At 46.2% G+C, this 14,862-nt stretch overlaps 2 protein-coding genes across 12 annotated transcripts; one reads left to right on the plus strand and one right to left on the minus strand.

Moving 5' to 3' along the window:
- Positions 1–866: 866 nt before the first annotated feature.
- LOC136517662 (uncharacterized) lies at positions 867–8,360 on the plus strand. Of its 11 annotated transcripts, none has more exons than XR_010774317.1 (6): positions 867–1,294; positions 1,392–1,441; positions 1,547–1,652; positions 1,737–1,795; positions 7,437–7,836; positions 8,053–8,356. XR_010774317.1 is itself a non-coding variant. In XM_066511290.1 (6 exons), exons 1-6 carry the CDS (start codon positions 1,028–1,030, stop codon positions 5,901–5,903), a joined length of 630 nt encoding a protein of 209 aa, XP_066367387.1. In that variant the 5' UTR covers positions 867–1,027; the 3' UTR covers positions 5,904–7,415. The 11 variants fall into 11 exon arrangements, 10 of the variants coding, with proteins under 10 accessions (XP_066367387.1, XP_066367385.1, XP_066367386.1 ...); XM_066511290.1 differs by lacking the exons at positions 7,437–7,836; positions 8,053–8,356 and adding exons at positions 2,815–2,879; positions 5,821–7,415; XM_066511288.1 differs by lacking the exons at positions 7,437–7,836; positions 8,053–8,356 and adding exons at positions 2,815–2,879; positions 6,767–7,413.
- A 266-nt stretch (positions 8,361–8,626) lies between these two features.
- LOC136517508 (uncharacterized) lies at positions 8,627–10,118 on the minus strand. Its single transcript, XM_066511079.1, has one exon. It carries the CDS (start codon positions 9,954–9,956, stop codon positions 9,009–9,011), a length of 948 nt encoding a protein of 315 aa, XP_066367176.1. The 5' UTR covers positions 9,957–10,118; the 3' UTR covers positions 8,627–9,008.
- Between the last annotated feature and the right edge of the window lie 4,744 nt (positions 10,119–14,862).

The raw sequence follows: 14,862 nt of genomic DNA on the forward strand, positions 1-14,862 counted from the left end.
TTTTAAGCACCCCAAGTTTGAATCCGATTCAAATTTCTAGATTAACTTGGAATATTTATGTCCTGAATATGATCAACATTCATGTTGACAAGCAACGTTTTCCGAATTTTATTAAACAACACAACTTAGTCCAAAAATAAAAGTTGTAGTTTGAACTTTGAATTAGAGTTTGACCAAGTTTGACCTCGGTTTGACTCAATTTGACCTCTCAAAATCACAGTCAAAACAGTATGTACTTAAACCCTAAAAACAGCTTGACATTATCAACTTTGACACTAATTACCCATTAATCCAGATCCTTAATGACCATAGTCATATGAGCAAAGTTGTAGGGCATGACGAGTAGAACATCTTTTGTGTTGGACCCCACACCAATGTCTACACCGAGCTGTCCACAAATCTGATGCAAACTAGGTCACATGGGCACGAGACAGCTGTTCGACGAATGGCATTTCCTTAAAAAAAAGGAAATGTATTTTTGGTGAAGTTGTGGGGGGTGGGGGGTGGGGGGGGGGGGGGGGGGGGGCAGACCGACCCGAAATTTTAACTCAAAAAACCCTCCATTCATTCAAAATCACAGCGGGGCAGACCGACCCCATCCCTATTCTTTCCAAAACAGCACGACTCCGTCCGGGTCCGCGTGTGTGTCGGCCAGTTGTTACTCTTTATCAGAATTATGTATTTGATATTAAAACAAATTAATTTTTTGTATTTAATATTTAAAATTTTAAAGTTTATTATCTGACATTAAATTAAATTTTTTTAAATGGCACTGCCGTGTATTCCATCTATTCATATTAGTTGACTATTTAACCGTGTCAGTTTTTTTTTCATGGAGTGACCGACCTAACTCTGTTACTCACGCATCTGACGCGTCTCCCGTGTCCGTGAGTCCCTGACCTTCTTCCCCGGAAAAAAAAGGAAAAAAAAACACCGAAGGAGGAGGAGAGGATGTTGCGGCCGGCGGCGCCCAGCACCAGCTGCGCGTGCCCTCTGGCGGGGCGACCTCACCCGGCGGAGCCAGGCCATGGAGCGGTCGCGGCGGCGGGGCCGACGCGACGGCCAGCCCGCGTCGTGGCGGAGGCGGCGCGGCCCCTCCGGCCAGCCAGCAGCGTGGCAGAGGAGGCGCGGCGGCGGCTCCCGGCGCACAGGCCACAGGGCAGCCTCCCCAGGTCAGATCAGGAGATTGTGGGGGCATGTTCTTGATCCGGAATCCACGGCGATTTCCCTCCGCCTCCTATCTCCTAGTACTCACCCTCGCTCTCCTCGTCGTCTCCACCGCCGCCCCATCTCAGTACGTCTCCTCGCCTGGCCTGACCCTGCCTTCTCTCCTCCGTCCGCCTCTTCTAGTCTCTATCCATCTCATCGCGCTTACCGAACTCGGTGCGCAGGACAACGAGATCCGGCAGAAGAAAGAGGCCTGCTACACCGACGTCGAGAAGTACGTGTTAGGATGATGAGTTCTCTGCTTGTTTTCTGTTCAGTGGAACGCATCTGACGCGATGCTTCTGAGTTCTGACGGTGGTTTCTCTCTGCCATACCGCAGCGGGCTGTGGGGCTGGGTGTGCAGGTCCTCGCCGACGGAGAAGGAGAACTGCGTGCTGCGCTGCCTCTCGCCGGAGTGCTACGACCTCATATACGGCGGCGATCCAGTGAGTGGTGGCATCAGGACGTGGGGTTTCAGCAGCTGCGATATACTTGATTTACTGATTTTTTTGCTTGGCTGCCTTGTGCAGCTTGAGGAAGGGGAGTTGGACTATGTTCGAGGCCAGGAGTACAAGTACTGTATGCACAAGTAAGAATTACCAGAACATCTCGAATATGTTCGTTTGGGGTTTGGAATGTTGAATTGGGTCTGCCATGTGTTGATTGAAGGATTGCATTGTCGTTAAGGCTGTCCAGTCGTAGATTATAAGTTGGGTTGGAGTCCACGTAAGATCCCAATCATATACAATCTTAAACATAAGAATCATAAAAATGTGATACTATTGTTGTCTGGAATCATAGAATCAGGCCCTTGATCAAGATCGTAAAGCTGAAAATTTGTAAGACAGAAACATAGATATTGACAAGCATTATTGTGGGTGCATTTGTAAATGAAGGGAAATGATATTGATACTATGCCTCCCATGGTTTACTAGCTCTCTAAACATACAAATAAAATCACATGACTAGGAAGAGAATTGAAGTATTGAGAGATCAGGAATAAGTAGGAGTGATTCAGACCCAAGGTAAGGTGCTAGCTGTGACACCAGATGCTCAAACCTGTACTATTCTAAGCATTTGTGGAGAAATATATGTTTGTTGTTGTCTTCATGTCTTGCGATGATCTGACAAGAATATAGGACTGTAATCAAAAAATTTCTGACCAAACTAACTAGACAGGGTAAATCTCTCCCGTGCTAAGCCTACCCCAGCGGGACCTGCTCTTGCCTTAGAATTTGAAATTTATTATTTATTTATTTGCAGACTTCGATTATCAAAATCTCATGTTTTAGTTCACAATATATTTGTGATATTTATAATTTTCTTATTTGACAACATGTCCATCTATTATTTTCCTATTTGGCATCATGTATTTCTGCTACAAAGAATGGCATTCATGTCATTTTACCAGCCACTTGACGCCGTTACTAGCCCAAATAGACGGCGCTGCTATCTAGGGAAGAAAATTTCAACTTGGTGCCAAATAAGAAAGTTCAAATTTTTTAGTGTCAAATGCGGAAGACTGATTTATTTCAGTGCCAAATACATAATTCTCCCTTATCCTTTCCGCCCTAACACACCGCGCCGCCACCATGGCCATGGCCGCAGACTTGGAGCAGGCGCTTCCTCCCACCTTGACCCCATCAGCCTGGTCGGACTCACCGTACCACAAGGTATCATCTCCAAACCATGCCTTCCTTTTTCGTTTGTTTGTTTGAGTTGCGACCGGCGCAGCCGCAATCGCGGCGTCGCGAAGCTCGCATCGAGAGGTGTACGCGGTTAGATGATTAAATTTGAATTAGGTTGGGTCTAACCCTAGCAGGAATGGGTATAGATTGGGGCACTAGGGTTCCAACAGTGCCTAATCTAGGCACAGGGATCCAATCCTAGTTTGTACCTAAGAATTATACTGCATTTGTGCATGGATGAGACGACCTACAATGCCTCTCTGCCCCTTCCATTGGTTTCCATGCCATTTATCAAGGTAGTCCATGTTCTTCACAAGCATTGATTCGAATGCCTCCACTGCACTGTCAATACACCAACATTTCAGTGCCGAGAACAGGCTGTGACAGGCAAAAACTTCCTTCTTATATACGAATGTACCCACTTTCCAGTCTCAAGTGCACCTAGGACAGCACAAGCTCACACTGACCATGGTCCACATCATTCAATTCTGCCTCAGCGACCTGCATCTCACTGAAAAGAGCAAATGCCTCCCGACATTGATCTGCCTATGTGTAGTCTGAGATCATTGCACTACAAGCAACCTTGTGGGCGGAGTAGAATGTTATAGCATATATACTTGGATATATTTTATGCCAATTTGATTTAAACTAACTCTTGCTACTGATGAACCAGATGATAACGAACGTGGTATTGGTCCTTGACGCGTTCATCCTAGTGTTGCTTGATCTGCTCCTAATGATCTTCCTTCTTATCACTCGGTCAGTTGAGAGGACAGTGCAACTCTTCCGGCACCCATGATGGTGGCTTCAGTTGTGAACGCTGCCATCAGCCTTGTGTTTACGCTGGTCAAAGATGAATCAACTACCAACAATGAAGAAAAATCAACTGAGCTAGTGATATCTTATCCGATAGTTTTAGTGTCAAACTATCTCTACCTGCTATTGGTGTGCTTTCACTATAACAGGCGAATGAGGGTATATAATCTGAACTGTACTGTATACAGTTTCTTTTCTTTTCTGCCTTGTTACTTGTGTTAATATATCTGTTTGTGCTATATTTTATTTGAAGGGCATGTTGTTGAGCACTTTTGTGCTTCCTTTTACTGCCTACATTTTCTGTGTCTGTCGTTTTGGTACCAGCTTGGTGGAACAGTATGAACGCTGGATTGGCTTTGCAGGAATTTTGGTACTAATTAGTTTTCATGCTCTTACTATCTCAGACATTGAGGTACTATTTTTTTTGGGATTTCTTGCTAACTATGTTTATATGCATAACTAATAAGCACTTTGGATCAATGTTAGAATTATGTTCGAAACCAAAGTAAATAATCCAAGAAACCATTGATTTTCTGAAAAATCAAAAACAAAATGCTTATTAGTTATGCATATAAACATAGTTAGTAAGAAATCAAAAAAAAAATAGTACCTCAATGTCTGAGATAGTAAGAGCATGAAAACTAATTAGTGCCAAATTCCTGCAAAGTCAATCCAGCGTTCATACTGTTCCACCAAGCTGGTACCAAAACGGCAGGCATAGAAAATGTAGCCAGTAAAAGGAAGCACAAAAGTGCACAACAACATGCCCTTCAAATAAAATATAGCACAAACAGATATATTAACACAAGCAACAAGACAGAAAAGAAAACAAACTGTATACAGTACAGTTCAGATTATATACCCTCATTCGCCTGTTATAGTGAAAGCACACCAATAGCAGGTAGAGATAGTTTGACACTAAAACTATCGGATAAGGTATCACTAGCTCAGTTGATTTTTCTTCATTGTTGGTAGCTGATTCATCTTCGACCAGTGTAAACACAAGCCAGATGGCAGCGTTCACAACTGAAGCCACCATCATGGGTGCCGGAAGAGTTGCACTGTCCTCTCAACTGACCGAGTGATAAAAAGGAAGATCATTGAGAGCAGATCAAGCAACACTGGGATGAACGCGCCAAGGACCAATACCATGTTCGTTATCATCTGGTTCATCAGTAGCAAGAGTTAGTTTAAATCAAATTGGCATAAAATATATCAAAGTATATATGCTATAACATTCTACTCCGTCCACAAGGTTGCTTGTAGTGCAATGATCTCAGACTACACGTAGGCAGATCAATGTCGGGAGGCATTTGCTCTTTTCAGTGAGATGCAGGTCGCTGAGGCAGAATTGAATGATGTGGACCATGGTCAGTGTGAGCTTGTGCTGTCATAGGTGAAGGAAGTTTTTGCCTGTCACAGCCTGTTCTCGGCACTGAAATGTTGGTGTATTGACAGTGCAGTGGAGGCATTCGAATCAATGCTTGTGAAGAACATGGACAACCTTGATAAATGTTGGTGTATTGACATTGCAGTGGAGGCATTTAAATCACTTGAGAGAGAGAGAGAGAGAGAGAGAGGGAGGGAGGGATGGATGAAGTATCACGAAATTTGTAAACCAAACCCATGACTCTCAGAACTAAATCCTGTCCTCGCCTATGCTATGCTGCTCGTATGATTCCCCTTCCCAATTTCTTCTACTCCTTGCCTACTGCTAACACTGTCGAGGTAAGCTAAGCTGGAGTTTGGCACGGGCCCTGCAGAGGAAACATCTCGCTGTCGGCTGGCTTTCTCTGCACCGGTGGCTCGCGCGCTATCCGGTTCACAAGTCACAACGTACTAGCTGTTGGAGGTCTAGAGTAACCAACCAATGGCCATCCATCCCGGCTTGGGGAAGAAAAAGGATAGCGCTTTTTGACCCTGAACTTGCCAAGGAGGAGTGAGTGGCCATTGTTCGTGTCGGCCCTACCTCCGGTTTGTTCAGAACCTTCAATCCTGCATCTGTCGGCTTCAGGCTCATCAGTGAGCAACTGCACGAGCCAATAATTCATCCTTCCTCGGCTCCATCCCAGCCAATAACGCCAACGTCTAATAGTCCTGTTTGCTACAGGAGAGGACAGAGGACCACCCAGTTTTCGTCGGAAACGAAAAGGAATGGCAAACCAGAAAAGCGTAGTAGATACATTTGGATGAGCCCATGCAGTCCATCCTGCCTAGATAAGTTTCTAGTATAGAAAAATACTACATTTTTGTCAGTAATTTGGGTTACAATGTCTACTTGGTGTCAGATCTGGTAGTTTTAAAAACTACAGTAGTATTTTTTTAATGTTAATTTAAAGGGATTTGCTAAAATTTAGATGGCTAAATTTGAGTTTCCTTTCAGACATATATTTTATACTAAAATTATAGATATCATTTGTTGCAATTTATGTAAACGTAATCTGTAATTTTCGGAACCGAGAATAAAAAACCCCTTACACAAAACCACGAACCCGACAAAATCTGATTTGTGCTGGCATAAAGACAATTAACAATTTACAGTTATTTTCTATAGGAGGACAAAGACAAAATTTGATATGTTATGACACAAAGACAAATAACAAATCATAAAAGTAACAATTTACTTGTACTAGTTAAAGGTACAAGAGTGTTGCCTGAAATCATCTTAAAATTCAGGCACCTGAAATATAGGAGAAGTGTAATTTAAAAACTAGTGTAATATTGCAACTGCTGTAGTGTTTGGAGGATTGGGAACTCCACCCTGGAATCCCTTTTTCTTTCTGAAGCCTTGGCTTCTCAATTCATTAGTTTTTACGTACAAACTATGACATCCAAAAATAAAGCACTGTGGTGGGTGCTATGCTGACAAGCCATGTGCTTACAGCGAGGAAGAGATGTTGAGCTTTGCATTGCTTTATGTGTTTGCTGCGTTCTAATAGGATAGTAATACTTATTACCCTATTTCAGTAAGATGGTTTTTTACATCATTTGGCTTATACCGTTGCCTCTTGAACACTCATGGCCAACCATCTTGCAACCAAACATGCGGCGGGCAGCAGGTGATGCTGGTTTCATTCAGGACAAGATTGCAGAGTTGGCAGACAGCAATTGGAGGGTGATCACCAATCCACTTGTTGAGCTGCTGATCTGATTGACAGCATGCTTGACACACTTGGGACCCCTACACTACTACTCTTACATGTGCTGCAGTGATGAGGAGCTCATCGCACGCTAGTACTACGCATCACTGTTTTGCTGAAGCATCCATAGCCAAGAACTCTTGCGTACCAGCGTGGGCAACACTGATGACCGGGGAGGAAAAAGTGCACGGCAGTTTTTCCCAAGGCTCACAGCCTCTTACAAGCAGTTTTCAGAGACTTCGCGTCCAGGTCTGCAAAATTCTACGATCTACAACAGATAGCGGCGAAACTTAGCATTATTGGATGCAATGCGAGGAATGTGGGCCTGAATCTGACAGGATGGTGGACTACTCAGCGCGCAAGCGGTGCATTTTTTCTTGACCTCAACATCTATCCTAGCCACGTCGGCAGAAGGACGAATTTGAGCCGTTCGTAGTTCAGGGACAAAATGAGCCTTGAGCAATACTTTGAGGACGAAATCGGCTATTCCGCCTATGAAAAAGGACTCTTGTTTAAATGTATGTATTTTGCTCCGATGGTGTCCTCCGGCATGCTTGCATTATTGCTGTTGTTTATTCTCATCCAGGTTCCGTACTCGCATGACATGTATATGTCTGTACTCCGTTTGCTCTGTATACAATACAAGAAACGCAAGTTGCTCTGTATAATAAGAAACTGAAGAGGAATGTAGGAATGGAGAAGCACGAGGTTGGTTGCCGTATAAGAAACTGACGAAGATGGAGGATGAAGGAACCACGAACAGCTCATATGGGTTTCATACACAGCAAACCAATGCTGTCCAAGTCAAACACACAGAGAGAGGGCAAAGCAGCACGTTCTTCAGATTACGACGCACATCGGCGTTCTCGGGAAGAAAAAAGGGGCACATTTGACGTCGAAGCTGAGATAAGTTCACAACTCGTTTCTGAAGAAACGGAGCAGAATGGATCGGCAGTCACGTTCAGAGTCTGAATTTTTCCAGCGAGGTGAGCAGGAACCTCCCCTTTTGGGACCATACTAACTGCCACGGTGTCACCTATATCCCAAAAAAGTTCCCAACAATCTTTCTCTTGCTCTGTCCAATGATACAATGTGGCTTATCTTTGTCGTAAATAGTGGTTGGATTCAGCAATAATGCACGTACTCTTTGTATATTGTATTATTGTAGCGGTTCCTTTCTGATCCAGAATTCCACATGGCAGCTGACTCGGATCCATTCCGTGCCCACAACTAATCGTTGAAGTGCGGTGTGCAGCCGGCGCAAGAAATGCTGCAAGTTGCTCTAAAGAAGCTTGGGAACTGAAGACATGCATGACTGAGTAGAAACCAGCCAAGTGCAGACTGCGACCTGCCTGCATGCAGCATGCTCTCTCCATGCCAAGGCAGCCCAAGTTTGTGCAGAATCCTGTCGCTCGAGAGGAGCGCTGAACTTCAATTTTCCACCTTTTGACATCAGTTTGAATTTTTAGGTTGAACATGAAACTCAAAGTTTGTCTTTTTTTTGGCCAATCTGGATGGCTTGGTTTGGTGGGTGTTTCTGTGGTTCACAAATTCACAGCTGAGGCGACTCCAACCTAGCCTCACACGGTTCGACCTTCTGTTTCTGGGATCACTGCTCAACTGCAATCCTACCGGCTGGAAAATATCCTGTCCTTCTTCACCCATGACCACTAGCCATGCTCAACTGCATCACTGACAGCGATCGATATAGAACACATCGCCAGCACCTGGGGCCGGCCGCTGCGATTTGCTGAGCCACAGATCATGCCGGAGACCTAGAACCTTCTTCGTATCATAATCAACCACCATGTTCATCCACGTCACCAACAAAAATCTACTTCTCACATCACGTTTGGTATGACATGTACTAACCACATTTTTATTGTACTACTACCACCATTTACAAGCAGCTGTGGAGCTCAAGCATCTACAATGGCGCATAATGAAATGATGAAACTACCGCGGGTACCATGCATTACAGCGACCACCCACTCACCTCCAGCCACCATTAGGGCCGCGGCCATGGCCCACCCGCCGCGTCGACCTCCGCCGGCGCTAATGGTGTGGTTTAATTTTAATATACACTACCAATACACTACACCGGATGCGTGGTGCACATGGGCGTGTACAATACCAGGACTGCCCTCGCTTCCCGGCCTCACATTGCCACGCTGGACCCACGGGCGGCGTCCGACGCGGAGCCGGCCAGCGCGGCGGTGGGGTCGTCGTCCTGGCCGGCCAATGGCGTCGTCGTCGTGGTCGCAGCCGCGCAGGCGAGGCGGGCCGGCGCGCCGAGCGCGGCGTCCACGGCGGCGTCGCTCCACCGGTCCTTCATCGCCCGGTTCAACCGCGCCACGAAGCCCTCGCGCCGCGCCTCCAGGTGCCTTAGCAACCGCGCCGACATGCTGCACCCGTGCCCGTCCTCGGCCGACAGAGGTATCGCCGCCGCCTCGGCCTCGGCACCGTCGCCGGCCGCAGCGACGGAGGCGAGGTACTCGACCATGGACTCGGTGACGCGCGCGGGTGCGGCGCCGCGGCCGTCCCAGAGCCACATGAGCGCGACGGCGCGGCGCAGCGCGGCGGCCACGGCGTCGGCGGCGGAGCCGGCGGAGGTCGACGCGACGAGACCGGGGCTCAAGGAGACGACGTACTCCCCGGGCGCCGCGGCGTGCACCGTGGCCCCGACGGCGCCCGCGGTGAGGTTGTGGCCGGACATCCTGACGGTGACGCGGCGGACCTGCCTGCGCGGGAACGACGGGTCCGGGAACAGCGCGCGCTCCACGCCGCGGCTGGCGTGCAGGAGGGCGCGCTCGGCGCGGCCGTTGGACACGAAGAGCAGGTCGAACCGCCGCGCCACGGCGCTGCCACGCGGCGCGTCGTTCGCGACGGCGACGGCGAAGCCCTTGGCGGCCTCGTGCTGCGCGGACAGGGACGCGCACGCGACTGTGATCACGGCCGCCAGGCGGAGCACGATGCTCTGGGTGGAAACGGAGGAGGAGGAGGAGGGCGCCGGACGGCCGGACGGTGCGGCGTCGGCGGTGATGATGTCGACGCAGGATGAGGCGGCGGGGACGGTGGAGACGGGGACGAGGAGCGGAGCCTCCATTGGAGCGCGAGCACCGCACTGGAGCCGAGGGCCGAGCACGGGAGGAGAAAGACAAGCCCGAGGCTTTGGCGTGTAAGCAAGGCGAGGGAGGAGGCAACCGGTGGAAGCTAAGCTAGTTTGGAATTGGAACTGGGTGGTGGCTGCCACAACAATGCGAGCGGCGCGGGCTATTTAACGGCAAATATTTTGGCGTCCGAGTGGAGTGAATGAATGGGCTGGGCTGATGATGGATTATTAGGTCTGTGTTCCAGTGTTAGCTTGACAGATTTTTCTCGGACACGTCCAAGGAGAAAGAAAAGATGCTGAAACCAGCAGGCGAACGCAAATCTAGCAGGACCCATGTTTGATAAGCATGGCTTTATATCACTGAGATCTAAGCATATAGACATTATATAATAACCATCGTTACCATCACAAATATATCAAGAATATCACCCGCAACAGATACATAGCACAAATTACAAAACAACCACAAATCTTGTATGTCCTCATAATGCTGATAGCACGGTTTGGCCATCGTGGTTCTTATGGTTCTGTCCAGCCATACAACATGATCATTCATTAAAATTGACCGCTAAGCTAGGCGTAAGAGGTGGTGAACCACCTCTTCCTCTGAAACCCACCTGTCCATCAAAACTTTGTCTCTTGAATTGAAGAGTAACTAGAGACAACGCGTCGTATTGCAAGCAAAATTCTAGAAACTGACTTTCGGCTCCTGTTTGTGACTATAACCACAATTTATTCAGTAAATGGAAGCAAACTATCATCCTGGGAAGTAGGTTTAAAAATCAAAATTTGACTGTAGATATTTTGACCACCCAGCAGAAGCACTAACGAAACACACCGGCCATCAGATCATTCAGGACAATCCAAGCTATACACTTCATCCAACCACCGTCTAACTCTCATCCTCCATAGATTTTTTTTTAACAAAAATCTTCATGGTGTCCACGATGGATCCGACAGATCTTCAAATTACTCCCCGTGATTGCAATCCAACTCTTCTTTACACATGCGCCGACATTGTTCACATGTTTTTTTTATATGGATTCCATCCTGTCCTGTACCTGAACTCGGGAGATTTTTATGGGTTTCCAGAGATTTTCTTTAGTTTTCTTGTATGAAAGAAAACAAAGCTGAAAGTAAGTAAGTATATTATGCAAAAAGTAAAAAGGCAGAAAGACCATCAAACTTGAAATGAAGACTGGAATTAAATAAGCAGTAAAAACTTAGCAAAAGCAAAAGTTTAACCTATCAAACCAAAAGCCAACAAGATTTATGTACAAGAGAATGTTGGCCATCCGGTGTTCAGCTTGACACATTTTTCTCGGACGCGTCCAAGGGAACATACTCGGCTACAGCGGCTTATATGACCACAATTTATTGGATATAAATCCAAGCAAACTATCATCCTGCAAATAGAGTAGAGGAGTTGGGTTTAAAGATCAAATTTTGCAGAACAATGCAGATATTTTCAACCCCACGCACTCGAATCATAGACAGAACAATCTAAGCTATACACTTCACTCAACCACCGTCTAACTCTCATCCTCCATAGATTTTTTTTTAGTATTTCTTCAGGATATCGGCAATGCATCCGACCGGATCTTTAATATAAAATTTAAAACCAGCTTGATAACATCCCAACTCTTCTTTAGACTTGTGCCAACAGAGTTCACTCTTATATATATATTAGGGATTTCATTCCATTCCGTTCTGTACCTGAACTCGGGAGAGAGAAAAATCTCGCCGGCCGGCGGCCACACGCGTCCTACGTGTCCGGCCATCGGACACGGCGACGATCGAGAATACAATCCGGAGGCGGCGCACTTGCAAATGGACCCATTCCTTCGATTTTAATCTAACGTGGACACCGGCGATGCTGGGTGGGAGGAGCTCGCGGCGGCAGCGAACCGGGGTCCGGGAGGCCTCGCCGGCCGGCGAATAGCCAACAGCCCAACACGGTGCAACCTGCTCGCTCGGTACACGCTAGGCTACTGACTCCGCCGGTAGTGATTTGATTTAGGGGGAATTCTCCGTGTGTCATTAAAAAAGATCGCAATGTCCTGTGTGTCTCTAGAAAAGTCCAGCGGTCTTTAGCGCCACTGCTCCAACTTTTTTATGCCCTCCATGTCACTGCCGTCAGTTTGGACTCTAACGCCGTCAAACTGTAGGTGTGAAAAAGTCAAAAATACCCTTAAGTCTAAATATGTCATTAATTTTTTTAGCATCTTAACGACTTCAAATGAAAAAACTCAAAACTAAAAAGTTAAAGATCTCATCGAGATCTATAATTTTTATATAAAAGTTATCTTTATTTAATTCCACAAAAAAAATATGATTTGATATGATTAATATATCTTAGAAAAATCATATCTTTTTGTGAAAATAAATGAAGATAATTTTTATATGAAAATTATAGATCCCGACGAGGTCTACAACTTTCTAGTTTTGAGTTTTTTTATTTGAAGTCATTAAGATGCTAAAAAAATTAATGACATATTTAGACTTAAGATTATTTTTGATTTTTCACACTTGCAGTTTGACGGCGTTAGAGCCCCAACTGATGGCAGTGGCATGGAGGGCACAAAAAAATTGGAGCAGTTACGCTGAAGACCGCTAAACTTTCTCAGGGACACAGAGAGCATTATAATCTTTTTTTTATGGCACACGAGGAATTCCTCCTTTGATTTACCGTGCATGGTTGGGATCATATGACCTGTCGGATCAAGCGCGCTGCACGGAGGCCCAGTTAATTTTTAAGGCCTAAAACAGCCCATAGGATGACGAGAAACAGTTTAGCAAGTTTCGCTAAGAGTTCCATACCCGTGCGTTCTAACGGGACAAAATAATGCCTGACCAATCTTGGCGCGGGCCGAGCGATGGCCGTAATCGAGGTTGACAGACACACAACTCAACACTCACTTGGGATTTGACGGTAACTACGATGGGGTTGAGGACGTCAGAGTGGAGCTAAGTGTGTTGTCAGACGCCAAACAGTGTGTGGAGCACATTCTCCTCCTCAAACCTAAGCAACGAATAGATCATCAGGAGCTCGCATGGATTACCATGAGACAATGGCGAAATAAATGGAGTGCCCCCCCCCCCCCCCCCCCCCCAACGGTGTGAAGAATGTAAATGCCGATGGTGGTTTCATCAAGGAAATGGCTCAAGGAAGCTAGGGATTTATTATTCGAGATGGAGAGGAAGAGACGATCCAAGCTGGTGAAGGGAAGATATCACACGTGATGCGAGCATGGCAAGCAGCAGAGCCGGTAACCATACGTTGCAAGTGTTTCAAACCTACATGTAAAAAAACAGATAAAATATTAGGGATAGACGCTTGTAACAAATACGTGTACAACTATTGCAACATATGCAACATCTCGATTTACTTTTGCAACATCCACATGAAACAATTGAAACATACATCTGAAACAACTGAAAGACTTAAGAAATAAGCTTGCAACATGTCTGAAAAAACGTCCAGAAACACAGCATCGCCGCGCGGCCATGACATACCTGGTGGGGAATTACGGTGGCGCGGGCCTCCCATTCCTGTCGACAGCGCGAGGTGGATGGGGGCGCAGGGGCAGGCCTCCCCTACTTCCCTTCCGTGACGGGCGAGGTGGATCGGTGCGGTGCCGGATGGTGGCGCGGCCGATCTCGTGCTAGCGCGAGCTATCGCCGCTCCGGTGGAGAAGGCCGTGACGGGTCCGGCGCGAGTTGTCTCTGCTCTGGTGGAGAAGGCCGTGGCGGGCCGGAGGCGCGGTGGAGAGGGAGGAAGGCAGGCAGTCGAGAGGCGCGATGAAGAGGGATCAAGGCGGGCGGGCACGGTGGAGATGCTGCCGTTGGGCCCCCGGCCACCGTGGAGAACACCGAGGCGGCGCGGCGGAGCGCGGCCGCTCGAGCTGCGGTGATTTTTTCTGGAGAATGGAGATAGCAGGCTACGGCTAGGGAGTTGTGGAGGAGAGGTTACAACTATTGGGCCATTGGGCTGGTGTTGCGGACTACGAACGGGAGCGTTCGGAGGATCGGATGCCCTCACTGTAGCATTTTTCAATTAATAAAATGCATGCTTCCCTGCCCAGTTCTCTTTATATTATGTTACTTTTGTCCCAAACAATAATATTTCGATTAATACTCTCTGCCCTAGAAAAAATAATCTTTTACTCCCTCCGTTACAAATTATAAGTCGTTTTGACTTTTTGTGTTACATCCATTTTGCCCTGCATCTAGAAATAATAATATGTCTAGATACATATAGCAAAATAGATAAACCAAAAAAGTAAAAGTGACTTATAATTTAGAACGGATGGAGTAAGGCCCTAGAAAAATGGCTGATGCTGATGCTGATTTGTTATGAGATAAAAACACTGTTATTTCGCTGAAACGGTACAACCGATAAGTTGAAGCGAATGTACAGTAACTTTTATAAAACTAGTTTGGGCCATATAAGTTTAAGATTGTGATATGTCTGCCTCCATGATTTTTTTTTTTGCAGGTATCATGCATGAATCGCCTTCGATAAAGAGATACATGGATAATTTCAATTAAGCGCTAATTTTTTTAGGCAAACAAGAGGGGCAAAGCACCCCTACTCAAAATCTATACATATACATAATAATAAAAAAACAAAATTTCAACCTATTTATTTTGGTCCATCCAATTTTTTTTTTGCCGTCTTCCTCTAACTAACTCCATAATTATGGAAACTATCTTTGTTCGTCTCCGTACAACTCTGTTTTATATATAGCATATGTAGGGTTTTTTGAGATAACTTAGATAACTAGGAATCTTAATCTAATTCCTCCCATCCACGTGAACAGGAGTCCTAATCCAAATAGAAAAAAAAACTTCTATGTACTATTTATGTTTACCCGTATACACATACACATACACATAC

This window comes from Miscanthus floridulus, chromosome 17, assembly GCF_019320115.1.
Source record: "Miscanthus floridulus cultivar M001 chromosome 17, ASM1932011v1, whole genome shotgun sequence".
Lineage (NCBI taxonomy): Eukaryota > Viridiplantae > Streptophyta > Magnoliopsida > Poales > Poaceae > Miscanthus > Miscanthus floridulus.